At 33.6% G+C, this 14,435-nt stretch overlaps 1 protein-coding gene across 6 annotated transcripts in view; it reads right to left on the minus strand.

Annotated features, from left to right (window-relative positions):
* The window catches only part of ASCC3 (activating signal cointegrator 1 complex subunit 3), a 340,865-nt gene that overhangs the window by 313,518 nt on the left and 12,912 nt on the right, over nt 1–14,435 (minus strand). For 2 of the 6 annotated variants that reach the window (XM_026002928.2, XM_026002930.2), the window contains exons 2-4: nt 11,146–11,276; nt 8,556–8,706; nt 1,034–3,678 (exon numbers count right to left, since the gene is read on the minus strand). In XM_026002928.2, the coding sequence (XP_025858713.1) occupies nt 3,584–3,678; nt 8,556–8,706; nt 11,146–11,235 (336 nt within the window). In that variant the 5' untranslated portion in view covers nt 11,236–11,276 and the 3' untranslated portion in view covers nt 1,034–3,583. Of the gene's footprint in view, nt 1–1,033; nt 3,679–8,555; nt 8,707–11,145; nt 11,277–14,435 lie in introns of those variants that run through there. The other 4 variants (XM_026002925.2, XM_026002927.2, XM_026002929.2 and 1 more) reach the window with 3 other exon arrangements.

Genomic DNA, 14,435 nt, shown 5'->3' on the forward strand with positions numbered 1-14,435 from the left:
CTCTAGACACTCTGAAGTACTGCCTCACATGACAACTATATAAAATAAGAACTACCATCACTGTTATAGATGAGGAAATGGGATTAGTGATATTAAGTTGCTACTAATAAACAAAAGTGAATCTATTGATTGATAACTTTAAATCATCCTAAACTATAGGAAATAGTTTTATGAAAGCAAAAGAGAAAAAAGTATGGAATAAAAAATACAGTTGTGAATATTCCAAATATTAACTTAATGGATCCACCCATTTATCTAAAATTAGACAATAGTCAAGTAGAGTTTATTCAAATGAAAAGGTGGTTTGATTATTAGAAAATCTAGCAACATAATCTACTCTCAAAAAATTAAAGGAGAAACTACTAGTGCACAGCTATGATGGCCAAAAGTGGAGTAGGGAGTGAATAAAAGGCAACAAAGAAGAGGAAAAGGCCAAGCCATTAGAGTTTTGGGCCCTAACATTACCAAGTTACTGAACTCTATGGAGGAAGTTTGTGAGATGAGAAACAATTAAACCCACTTAGTCTCTGTTACCATAAGTAGGCTTTTTGGTATTTGAGCTGAATACATTCCTAATACATATTTATGAATGTATAAATATGTAATAAAAGTAAACATGAGAATAATAATACAAACTTATTTATTATACTTATGATATTGGTTACCAAAGGCTGAGCAGGGTCCATAAGGAGTTCTGACCATATCATTAAGATTTTATTTCTTAGGGGTGCCTGGGTGGCTCAGTCACCCCTAAGCATCTGCCTTTAGCTCAGGTCATAATCCTAGGGTCCTGGAACTGAGCCAGGCGTTGGGCTCCCTGCTCAGTGGGGAGTCTGCTTCTTCTTTTCCTTCTGCCCTTGTCCCTTGCTGGTGCACTTTCTCTCTCGATAAATGAATATAATCTTTAAAAAAGAGATTTTATTTCTTAAAAAATAAATACTGAAAGACAGCCAAGTGTTAGGATGAACTGTAAATACACAGGCATTTGTTATATTTTTATCAGTCTGAAATATTTTGAGAAAAAAAGATAATATGAAAAGCATAATTATGTTTTATTGAAAACAAGAACATATACAGTATACATACAGCTCAAAGAATTATCACAAAATGAATGCACCTATTTAATTTGGATAACTACTTTATATAGAGAATATTATTAGCTCCCCAGAAACTCCCAAATCCACTCTCAGTCATTACCTGCTTCCTCAAAAGGAGCCACAATCCTGACTTCTGAATCAGGATCAGTCATACCTAGTTCTCAATTTCACGTAAACAGAATCATCATCCTATCCGTTCTTTTGTGTTTGGCTCTTTTCATTCAACATTATAAGATTCCTTTACAATGTTACATATAGCTGTTGTTCATTATTACTATAAGGTATTCTATGTATCATACTTCACCCCACTATTTAACAGTGAATTGCATTGTTTCCACTTTAAGGATATTACAAATAATGCATTGATCTTTTGCGTACATTTGCAGATATTTTTACTGGATATTTATGTACGTATTACTGGATAGTATATACCAAGACTCAACATTTCATTTGTCCAACCACAGCAGATACTGTCAAACAGTTATTCAAAGCAGTCACATCAATTTAAAAGTCAGTAGTGGATGAGAATTCTTATTTCACAATCTTGAGCCTGACCAACAATTGGTATGTCATTTTTGTAATTTCAACAATTCTGATGTGCAAGTAGCGGCATCTCTCTGGTTACTAATAAGGTTGGACCTTTTCATGTTTACTGGCCATTCAATTATCTTCTGCAAGGTGCTTGTTCAAGGTTCTTGTTCCTTTTTATATAGGATTACCTTTTCTTATTAATTTGTAGGAGCTCATATTTAATAGATACAAACTCTCTTTTGGGTCATATTTGTTGAAGCTATATTCTCCTATTCTGTGACTTGTCTTTTTACTCTCAAAGAATAAAAAATATCAGTTTTAATGTAGTCAAATTTACCACTCATTTCCAGTGCTTTCCTTTTACTATTCAATAAAATTTTCCATATATGAAGGTCCTGAAGATATTCTTTATTATATTTTAGAGGATTTATTTTTTCAAGTTTCATGTTTTATTTTATAAGCTGTTAGTTTTGTACATGTATAATTTTTTCATATACATATACAGTTGATCCAATACCACATACTGAAAAAACAGCCATGTTTCACTATTCGATATCCTTATTGGTAAAGAAAGAGCCCTAATATCTCTAGGTCAGTTTCTGCACTCTACTCCATCCCACTGGCCTATTTGTCTATCCTTAAACCAACATATCACTTCTAATTCACTGATCTTTGTAAGTCTTAATATCCAGTAGAGTCAGTATTCCCTCTTTATTTTCCAAGGTTGACTTGGCTGCTCTTTGACTTTGAATTTCCATATAATTTTCACATTATCTTGTCAATTTCTACACACAAATGCATACCCTCAAACACAAACGTGCTGAGATTTTGATTAGGATTGCACTGAATCTGTAGGTCAATTGGGTAAAAATGGTGTCTTATAATAAAGAGTATTCCAATCCTTTGTCTATTATTACATTTATTTAGGTCTTCTTTAGTTTCTCTAATATTTTAGTTTTCCAAGAGGAAATCTTGCTTATTTTTTTTTAAAAATTGCTTCTAGATATTTGATGATTCTTAATGCTTTTGTAAAGAGTATTTTAAAAAATTTGCTGCTGGTAAGTAGAAATAAAATTGATTTTTATATTGACCTTGCTAAATTCATTTTCTGAAGATACAGCTATGTGAATAATGGCATTTTGATGAATCTTTATATTCTTTCTTGTCTTTTCAGCAAAGAAGGACCTTTAGTACAGTGAGAAAAAGAAGTGGTGATAGGCATTCTTGTCTAATTTTCTATCTTAGGGGAAAAGCTTTTTCAACAAGCATCATTACATATGATGTTTAATCTAGGGTTTTATATTATTTATCAAATTAAGAAAATTCTCTTCTATTCCTATTTTGCTAAGAATTTTTATAATTGATTTTAGATATTCAAAAAATGTTATCTACTAATCATGTGATTTTAAACTTCTATTACATGAATCACACTATTTTTCCCTACTAATCCAGTTACCTTTTGTACACTCATGTACATTTGTGTTCCTTCTCACACACACATTTCACATGTATTTTTTTATTGATCCTTTTGACAGTATATTGCAGTCTTCGTGATACTTCACTATAAACACTTCAGTATGCATCTTCCGAAATCTAAGATATACTTACATAGCCACTAAATCATTGACTCACCCCAGATCTAATATTACCTAATGATATCCAGAGTACAGACTCAAATATCTACAATGGTCCCAAAAATATCTTTATTTTTTTCCAATTCAGGATTCAGTCAAAGAGAGTACATTACATTTAATTGTTATATGCTTGTTTGTAACCTTCTTTAATCTACAGTAATAACCTCATGTCTCTTTAAATGACATTATATGACATACTCCAGTAAAGCCATCAAGGCATACAAATCTCTTTTTGTGAAGGTTTTTAATTACAGATTCAATTTCTTTCAGTCAAATATTCAGATTGTCTAGTTCCTCTTTTGGCAATTTTAGTCATTTTTGTCATCTTAGTGCTCTGAATCTGTCAAAAGCTCTTCTCTTCTTCTCATTCTCCTCTTCTCCATCCAGCTTTCCTCTTCTGGAATGGACAGTCACCTCTAGGAAAAAGTGGCCCAAACACCAGAATCACATTTTCTGGGTTTACGTATGCTTCCAGGTCTCAACCCCATAATTCTTCATTGCTTTGATAGACTTTGTCGTAGTTACACAAATTTTATATTTTAGTTTTTCTAGTTATTCTCAGCAGAGAGCTGTTCCAAATTAACCTGTCTACTAATTTCTGTGAAATGGAACTCCAAACTTTTTTGAAATCTACAATTTTCAAGGTAGCTACCTTTCACAAATACTCCTGAAAAACTTCCTGCCGTATCCAATACACAACAGGCTTTTATTATTCTAAATATGTAGCCTTGGTTCCATAGACAGAATTCCCACATCCTAGTGTCTTTTTAAGGTTCCTTTTCCATAAACTGCTTTCCACTCTCAGTTTTGATTCCTCACTTTTTTTATAGTACAATTTAATTTCCTTTACAACTCAAAAAACATAATGGATTACCAAATTCCCTAAACCACACTTTGTAAGTCACTCCTGTCCAACCTATATTTTGATTCATATTTTTCTTAAAGACAAAGTTATGAAAGGTAAAATGCATAAGAACATTGAAACCCAAATAAAGCAGGGATTATAAATCAGAGAAGTCAAAACAAACAGGACTGTGTATGGTAAAACAATATGTATATTAAAAAAAAACAAAAAACAAAAAACTAGTTCAGTTCTGAGTCCTAATCTGTATTTTGACCAGAGTAAAATTATTAGATCATTCTGTTCTGGCTCTGGGAGAGATTCAGTTATACAGCTGAGTAGGGAACTACAGGGTCTTTCTACCGACCTTTCCTCCATTCTTGACCCCCATTCTAGTTTTTCTATCAATACTGTAGAAGTCTTATCAGCTTCCTGAAATGAGAATTTAAAACTCTAAGTAACAGGGGATCTCTGGGTGGCTCAGCAGTTTAGCTCCTGCCTTTGGCCCAGGGCATGATCCTGGAGTCCCGGGATCGAGTCCCGCTTCGGGCTCTCAGCACGGGCCCTGCTTCTCCCTCTGCCTGTGTCTCTGCCCCCCTCTCTCTCTGTCTCTCTCTGTGTCTATCATGAGTGAATAAATAAAAAAAAAATCTTTAAAAATTATTTAAAAATAAATAAAATAAAACTCTAAGTAACAGATAAACATGCCTAATACATCATGCATTTTATTGATTGCAATTCTCAATCTTGATCTCCTTATTTCCAAAGATGTTTCTACGTAAATTACATTAAACATATTGAAATAGTTTCCTTGCTAACAGAATATAGATTAATACAACTGTCCTAACCCTTCAAAATCCATGGAGGAAATAGCTATGTCTACAATGTGTGTTTAAATAAACTAAGATTAAGGGCCAAGAATACTACTTTTAAATAATTTATAATGTTTTCTTCCTAAAGCTAACTTTTATTATTAACATAATCTTGAAGGGAGAATAAAATTATAAGAAGGTATGGAAATACATTAACTGTAAATCTGAGAGGAAAAAAATACTTTAACAACCAAAAAGAGCTGTCAGCATCAGAAGTAATAAAGACTACAGAGTACTTTTAGTTGAGTTCTCAATAGTTCACTTATTTATTGAACATCTATTTCATCCATTGCACCATATTAGGTATTAATATTCCATACTATAAAAAAGCATGGAATAATTATAGTGAACACTACTAAGATTAGAAAGGAATAACAGAGGACATGAATGAAGCCTAAGCCATTTCTTCAGAGATGAAAGCATTTCGGTGAACACAATGGGGAACGTTATTTTAACATATAAGAAAGACAGAAAAAACACTAAGCACTATTAAGAAATTAAGTCAGTAAACACTGTATATAATTAGTAGTAAAGGTTACATATGATAGAATGACAAGGAAATGAACAGGTAAATTGTTTCAATTCATAAAGAAGGTTTTCTTATGTCCATTCTACGGAATTTGACCTAATGGGTAATCTGGGAATAAAAAATGAGCTTTGCTTTTTATAAAGATCAGTCCAGTAACAGTTAAGAAACTAAGTAAGAAAGGAAAGTTGAAGTAATAGGCTACTGCAATAATTTAGACAGGAGAGGATAAAAGCCTAAATTAGAATAATGGTAAATAACAGAGTGAATTGAAGAATAGGGAAAAAGGAAAAAGTCAGCTTGACAGAACATGACATTTGAGTACAAGGATGGGAAGAAATCTAGTATTTCCATCATATTTCTATTTCAGAATCTGGGTCTAGCCTATCTTCACCACAATTAAACCATGGGATTCACCTAACCTTCACGGATTCTATTATTCTACATACTAAGTGAATCCTCTGATGTCCCTCACCAGCTTAAAATACCCATTACAATGACTAGTGGATATACATGGTCTTAGGTACCTTATACTATTATACTCAATTGAAATATAAGTGATTGTTCTTTCTTCTTTGTTCTTTTGCTCTACCTCTTTAATACAATTACACCAAATTATCTGTGTGAAAGAGCAATATAAGAAATCACAAAAACATTTTTCCCATGAGACTAATTTTCTCAAAGCCACTACTTCTAATTACACTTCCATTATCAGCATTATTTTCATTCAGAAAGAGTAGCTGACTAGTCAACGATAGTTTCAATAAAGCTAATATTTATTCAACTTAAACACAGCATTAAAAATAGATATAACAAGGCATTTGCCTAAATTCAACCCTAAGGTTTTCTGTCATGTAAATATTCTTTTGGGATATTACATCTCAAAATAATCGATTCCTTAAACACATCAATCTATAGAATAGTCCCTAAGTATGAATCAGATGTTTTGCCAACAGGTAAAACTCCCAGGATTACTTTTAATGACTGATATTTAAAACAATGATTTCTGACTTGTCAGAGATACTCAGGGAAGAAGTCTAAAGGGTAATTTATTTCTTAAAAATCTTAATGTCCGCATCATTTAAACAAAGAATCTAGTCATGGTACTGAATAAACAACATTTTAATACTGTTTTGCTAAGTATTCTGAGGTATTCTTACAACTGAACTAAAGAAGAGGAAAGACACTTTTTATTTCTTAAAAATCTTAATGTCCACATCATTTAAACAAAGAAATAATCTAGTCATGGTACTGAATAAACAACATTTTAATACTATTTTGCTAAGTATTCTGAGGTATTTTTACAACTGAACTAAAGAAGAGGAAAGACACTTTCTACAGTTTTTGAGAAGTATTTTAGTCAGACCATCCCCTCTCCCCAATGGCCCTAACATCTTAGAAATGAAAACAGTGAAGTCCAGAGGGTTAAAATCCTAGTCAAGTTGATCTGGGTAAACTAGATACTGCATTTTCACTATAATTTTCCAATGAATCTAACTACTTCTATATTTTTGAAATATTAAGTGTGATTCTATGTCAAATGCTATCAGAAATCTCATCAAAGTACATTTCACTTCTCCTAGGCTTAAACAACAACAAAAAAATCCCTTACTTAATAAAGCCCTTGAACTTCAGAAGATAATCTAACTACAAAAAGATATATGACATTCACTTTGTACTTTCACAACTTAAAACAATGAGGATATTAAATTTAATATTATACTATATTAAAAATCAATGATAATTAAATAATATGAAAAAATAAAAACATTTGAAGAATAAATTTAAACATTTGATGATCATAAATAAGTATATGAGATATAACTGAAACACCCTCCCCAAAGTTGGTGTATGGAAGAAAACTGTCAACCAGCATATGATAAAAAGTAAGGATCTAAATTTTTCTTCTATCGAGAAATCACCTGAGAAAACTTTTTCATTTATTTATCAAGTGAATCTTAAGGCTCTAAAACATGCCAAGCACTATTCTAAGACCCAAGGATAAAGTGCTGAACAAGAAAAGTAAGAGCCTCATGAAACTTACATTCTAGTAGCAAAACACGTACAATAAACAAGGAAAACATCAGATGATGATAAATGTTATGGAGAAAATGTCACTTAAGTTATAAGATAAAAGCGTTACTCTGTAACAACTTGAGATTAGATGGTCAGTGAGGGCCTCATTAAGGAAGTAAGTTTTTAGCTTACTTCAAAATAACAAGAAAGGATCTACCCACTCAAAGAGTAGGACAAAAGAACATTCTCAACATAGGAAATAACATGTATAAAGACCTCAAAACAGGCACCAACCAGGATGGAAGAAGTGAGAAAAAGACCAGTATTTCATGAAGCACAACTGATATGGGAAAGGATGACTTGAGATCAGAGAGAAAGGTGGAGGCCAGATCTCACAGGGCCAAAGTATCAGCATGAACTTTTTTGGTACAAACTGGAGTCTGGAAAATTTGCAACAAGCATAGTGTTAACTATGCTTTTTAGTTACCAGAGTCTAAAAAGAGAGGATGAATTTCAATGAACAAACTCAGATGTTTTATCAAAAAATAATTTGTTTTGTTTTTGTTTTTTAACCTTGGAAAAGTAACCTATATGAATATGTAGTATTACAATCTCTAATTATAATTCCCATCAAATATAATCAACTGATGCGGGCATCAGTGTGCAACAGGAATTGCAAAGTTTGACTACAGTGCTACCCATCACTATGTGTTAGTGGGCTTCTTTAAGATATTGAGTTACATGGCTTTTAAATTCCCTCAAGCTACATTAGAATTTTCACTGACTCCTTATTTCAAACATAATAGTGGTTTTCAAACTCTAAATTGCTAGGAATCTCTCATGTTTGACTGTATAATGATTACTAATTTTATTCTGTTTCTCTGACTCTATGAGCTCGTAGATAGATAAGATTATCTTCCCTAATTATAAATACTTGCTTGGAAACTTGAGCCTCTCCCTATATAGTATGTAGTTTAAAAGGATTCCATTTTTGAACCTTAGTGGTTCTATAAAACAAAATAAAACAAAAAACTATACCTATTTGTTTTGCAGCCTGCAATATATCATTTAAGTCTTCATTTACACTTTGTATCTCACTCTTCTCCAGTTTTTCATTCAAAAATGTTACTATCTTCTTCCACGTCACATCCAAATCTAGAATTTGTTCATGAAGTTTAGACCGCTTCACCTGAAACAGCATAATACAGAGACAATGGTTAAAGATTTCCTCAAAGCCATCACATACTACATATATTTTGCATTACATTATACAACTTGACACTATCCACAAGAATTCAAAATTGCTTTTTAACTAAGCTCCCAGAAGAGCTTTACCTAAATGTGATTTTAAAAAATCTTGTCCTGGGACGCCTGGGTGGCTCAGTGGTTGAGCACTGGCCTTTGGCTCAGATCCATGATCCTGGGGACCTGGAATCAAGTCCCATATAGGGCTCCCTGCAGGGAGCCTGCTTCTCCCTCTGCCTATGTCTCTTCCTCTCTCTGTGTGTCTGTCATGATTAAATAAATAAAATCTCTAAAAAAATAAAATAAAAATCTTGCCTGTGTAAAGGATATGTTTAATAAAAACTTTGTTTTTTATAGTTTTAATCACAATGAATATTCATTGTGCAATTATTTTCATACAGCAAAGGAAAAAGGAAAAAGTCCAACATCCGGGGTGCCTGGCTGGCTCAGTAGGTAGAATATGTGACTCTTGATCTTGGGGTCCTAAGTTTGAGCCTCACTGGATATAGAGATTGCTATAATAAATAAACTTTAAAAAATTGCCAAAAATTGAATTAAATTATTTCAATGGGTCATAGCTACAGAAAGGTTCAACTTTGAACTCTTTTGTATTGTTGGATATATCCCAAGATAAAAAGTTACATTAAAAAGAGGTTCATTAGAAGGTGCCTGGGAGACTCAGTCAATTGAGCATCCAAATCTTGGTTTCAGCTGAGGTCATGGTCTCAGGGTTGTGAGATTGAGCCCCCCACTTGCCTCCATGTTGGGCTACATGCTGGGCTGGGCTCTGCCCTGGGCAAGGAGCCTGCTTAAGATTCTTTTCTTTTTTTAAAAGATTTATTTATTTATTTGAGAGAGAGAAAGGGAGAGAGACAGCATGAGCAGAAGGGCCAGAAGGAGAAAGAATCTCAAGGAGACTGTTCTAGATGCGGAGCCCAACAAGGCACAGAATCCCAGGACCATGAGATCATGACCTGAACCAAAACCAAGAGTTGGATGCTTAACAGACTGTGCCACCCAGGAACCCCTGCATCCTTCTCCTCTCCCATGCTTGCTCTCTCTCTCTCTCTCTCAAAAAAAACAAACAGAAAAACCCAACAACAACAAAAGAGAGGAAAAAAAAAAAATCAAATGAGGCTCATTAGATCTGCCACCTTCTTTCTCAGGAAAAAAAAAAAAATGAAGTGTTTAAAAGCCTTTAAGAATAAATGAAAGAACATGGAATAAGCATGTAGTCCTTACACATTTTCAAATTTTAAAATTTCTTGTGGGGCACCTGGGTGGCTTAGTCTGTTAAGTGTCCACCTCCAGCTCAGGTCATGATCCCAGGGTCCTGGGATGGAGCCCAAAATCAGGCTCTCTGCTCAATAGAGAGATTGCTTGTCTCTCTGCCTCTGCCTACCACTCTGCCTACATGTACACTCATTCTCTGTCAAATAAATTTAAAAATCTTTAAAAAAATAAAATAAAATAATAAAATCTGTGAAATCTCTAATGTAAAAGTAACTTGTAAAAGGGACCTTGGTTAGGTGAGGAGAAAAAACAATTCAAGTTTAAGATAGTAATATTAATTAACTATATAAACTATACCTTTGATTGTCATGGAAGTGCAAATCAGCTCCCATTGTAAAGAAGGTCAACTGTTTACTATAGTAAAACTGTATCAATATTAGAGGAAAAAATCTATCTGAAGGCTGTTAACAAATCTCAATCTTTAAGGGAAGGTATTAATTGTAAAACTGCATAAGGACTATAAGCAATAAAAAAAATTCCAACCTACTAGAAAACAACATCAATATTCTAGAATAGAGTCAGATAAAAAGTCATCAACTGTGACTGCTGTTTTTTTAAAAAACACAGGATCAGTTCCTTCATATATATATATTATATAGCTCACATGTTCATATCTATCTATAGTTTATATACCTTCGGCCTATAAAGTACACAACCAATTATAAGGACCAGAAAGAAGTCAATTATGAGACCAGCTACTGATTTTAAGATTTAATATTTATACTTTCCATGTTATGGTAAAGACATTATTTCTTTCCATCTTATAAAAATTTTACCAGAGACTATAAACTTATCAGATGATCCAGAATTAAATCACTAGATTAAATTACAAAATTAACTGCAAAAGATATATCAGAAACAAAAATTAACAAAGAATTCACTATCATAGTTGTGAGTATTCTCTTTGACAATACTGTCACAGGTGCTTAAGGTAAGTATTCTCATGAGAAACATCATTACCCATTCCCCTTCTAGGTACAATAGCAAACAAGGTAACACTTACCATTTTAAGCCCACAGAACCGAAAAAAAGAATGTCAATTATCTACTCACATTCTACATTTATAATGTTTTCCATCTAAAAAGTTTACCTTTAAATCAGCCACTTCTTCATTATAATTATCTTGCTTGGTGACATTTGAAAAGGAGCGCAAAGCTCCTGTGAGACGAGGTAAAGCCATCTATTATTCAATCAGTGATCCATACAAGGAGAAACCTGAAACTGAAACAAAACAATATGATATTTATCTGTTGGGAGAAGGCTGGAGAAGTAATCAAACTCAATAAACTGACTCATACAAGAGAAAAGAGAAACCAATTAGTTAAAAAGCAATTTGCCACCAACGTTGAAAAATTCTCCTGACACGCTTTTTACCTATGAAGTTTTTTAATAATCACACTGGCTATGGCTGAACTGAAGAAAGGATAAAAAGAAACACAAAACACTTGTTTGTGGGTACTACTATAACCCCTGCAAAATGAGTTTTACAGATTCCCAATGACAGGTCTCTAATACTGTATCACCATTGCCAGTCACACTGAAAGAGATAAAAGCACTTTCCCATCTTTTCTCAAATTTTATGTTCACTGATTTCACCTCACATTATCCCTTGCTTTCAGAATCTCACTGGCTTTTTCTCTTCTTGAAGTATCAAGCATGTTTCCATCTAAATGCATTTGCATTAATAGTTCTTGCTGTTTGAAATGGCAATGATGTACAAATTAGAAATTACTGCGAAAAATTACCCCTTTCTGAAATGGCATAATACAGGATTATATTATAATATGTCTATGAAGGCTGATATTTTCTAAATTCTGATCTTGACTGTGTTAAGTCACTTTTTAGAAGTAAAATGTAAATATTCCAGTTTCTTTTTCAAATGTTTGTTTTATGTTCACTGATTTCACCTCACATTATCCCTTACTTTCAGAATCTCACTGGCTTTTTCTCTTCTTGAAGTATCAAGCATGTTTCCATCTAAATGCATTTGCATTAATAGTTCTTGCTGTTTGAAATGCTCCATTTTTCTAACATGGGCTAAAAACTGTCCAGAGCATTTGGAAAAAGAAATGAAAGCAATAGTCAATAAACAGTACAAAACAGAGATTCTTGAATCTTAATCTATATCAGTCAACTACCTAAAACTAAGCCCCTGACACTCTACTCCTCACCCCCAATTTTTACTCAATGGATCAGATGCCCCTGAGATGGGGCATAAGAATTTTACATTTCCAACAAGTTCAGGTCAAGGACCACACTGAGAATGACTGTCTTAGGGATATTACCTTTCATTCTTAAATCACCATTCAATTTTATCTCAGATCAATAGTTACCAAGGAGTTTCCTCCTACTAAGAATTCAGTGACCTGAGTTTAGGTGCACAATCTGCTCTCATGGGAGCCTTTCTCAACCAGATCTGTGAGACGATTAAGTCTCAACTTAAAGTGACTTGAGTGACTTTTTTCTCAATTGTCCCAAGGATGGAACATGGTTACTATTATTCACCAGGAAAAGTAAGGCACACAACCATGCCTTAGGGCACTGGTATTTAAAATCGTAATCTAGATTAAGAGACTGTAAAGATAGGCATTCTATTTATAATGATTGACATTTCCCAGAAGCCTTTAAAGGTCTTCACAGTAAACTGAATATATTCTGCCTCAGAACCTGCCTTTTACCATCTAAGTTAGTGCTTTCAAAATACATAACAAGAGACATATGATACATGGAGTATTCTGCCTCAGGCATGCTTTATGAATAAAAAGGGGATTTATGACCACTACTTCTCTTATTTTTACATATATTCAACTGAATCCCCTGTCCTTCTCTAAAAAGAGCAGGGCAAAAGAATAAAAATGGATGAAGCCTAATTCACAAACCTAACAAATCCTAACAAACAAGGTAATATACCCAATCTCTAAGAATAGATCAAACAGCAGGGCCTGGTAATGAGGCCATACTGTTGCTACATAATATACTAATAGGAAACTTTAAAACTCCTTGCAGTCTCATCAAAATGATCAATATTAATTATACTTGTCAAGAATATAAACTAACACATACTACTTGATTTTCTTTTTTGTTTTACCTGTTTTCTTCCTCAGGTCAAATGCTAACACTAAAAATGTAATAGCTCATTTGCTCATGATCATCTGTATATCATTTATTCACAAATATTTGAGTTTGTCCTATTTACCAAGAACTATGTTAGACATTAGGCATTAGTAAGACTTACAGAACTCTGTTCTTCCAGACTCACTGTACTTTGTTTGTACCAGGTAAAAAGATTACTAACACTTAATGGTATCTAAAATATATAAAGTCAGGGGCACCTGGGTGGTCCAGTGGTTGAGCATCTGCCTCTGGCTCAGGTGGATCCCGGGGTCCTGGGATGGAGTCCTGTGTCAGGCTCCCTGCAGGGAACCTGCTTCTCCCTCTGCCTGTGTCTCTGCCTCTCTTTTTCTAAGTCTTTCATGAATAAATAAATCTTAAAAAAAATAAACAAAACTCTCCCTAAGAGACATACATATATAAATATTTTGTACTTCATTTCATAAGCCACATGAATGCCATGAAACCCATCCACATGAACCTCTAAAAACCTCTTAAGATCAGACAGTAGAGGACCAAGAATAGAGTCCTAAGAAAGAGATCAGCAAAGACTTGTCATATGAAGAAAGTGTTACCATAAGAGAACAGAATATTTCAAATGCTGTTACAGAGCCCACAGTACTTGGCCACTCTCAGGTCTTAGATGACTTTAGCACACATAGTTTCAAAAACACTGGGGGAGAAAGCAAATTTCATTGATTTAAAGGATAAATGAAGGGGAAAAAATGAGGAAATAAAATGGATACAAGCTAATTTTTCAAGAAACCTGGCCAAGAAGAAAAGAAGAAAGGACAAGAAATAGTAAAATACATTGGGTCAAGAGTTTTTGAAAATATAGGAGAGAGTTGAGCACAATTCCATAACCAAGAAAGAGCCAGTAGAGAGGGTAATGCTGAATAATCAGAAGGCTATGACTAAGGGAATAGAGTCCCTGGGAATACCAGCAAGAATGAGAATAAAAGCATGAAGTAGAGATTTAAGACATGCTAGAAGGAAGAGCAGGGAGGGATGGATATGTCAAAGTGCAGATATGTTTCTAACATTGTGAAGCAGAAAGTGAATGGAGAGAGAAAATGGTAGTGAAAGGGAATTCCACTAAAAAAGACACTTACTTTGTTTGAGGTTGCTGGAAGTATTCTAAAGACGACGAGAAAAAAGTTTTGAAGACAGAGGCAAAAGTTTGACCTTACCAACAGTAAGATGGGGAATTAATTAACAAATCATTACACAATTTTTCAAGTAGTAATGAATATTCAGTTTATACTGGAA

The sequence above is a fragment of the Vulpes vulpes genome, chromosome 1 (genome assembly GCF_048418805.1).
Source record: "Vulpes vulpes isolate BD-2025 chromosome 1, VulVul3, whole genome shotgun sequence".
Lineage (NCBI taxonomy): Eukaryota > Metazoa > Chordata > Mammalia > Carnivora > Canidae > Vulpes > Vulpes vulpes.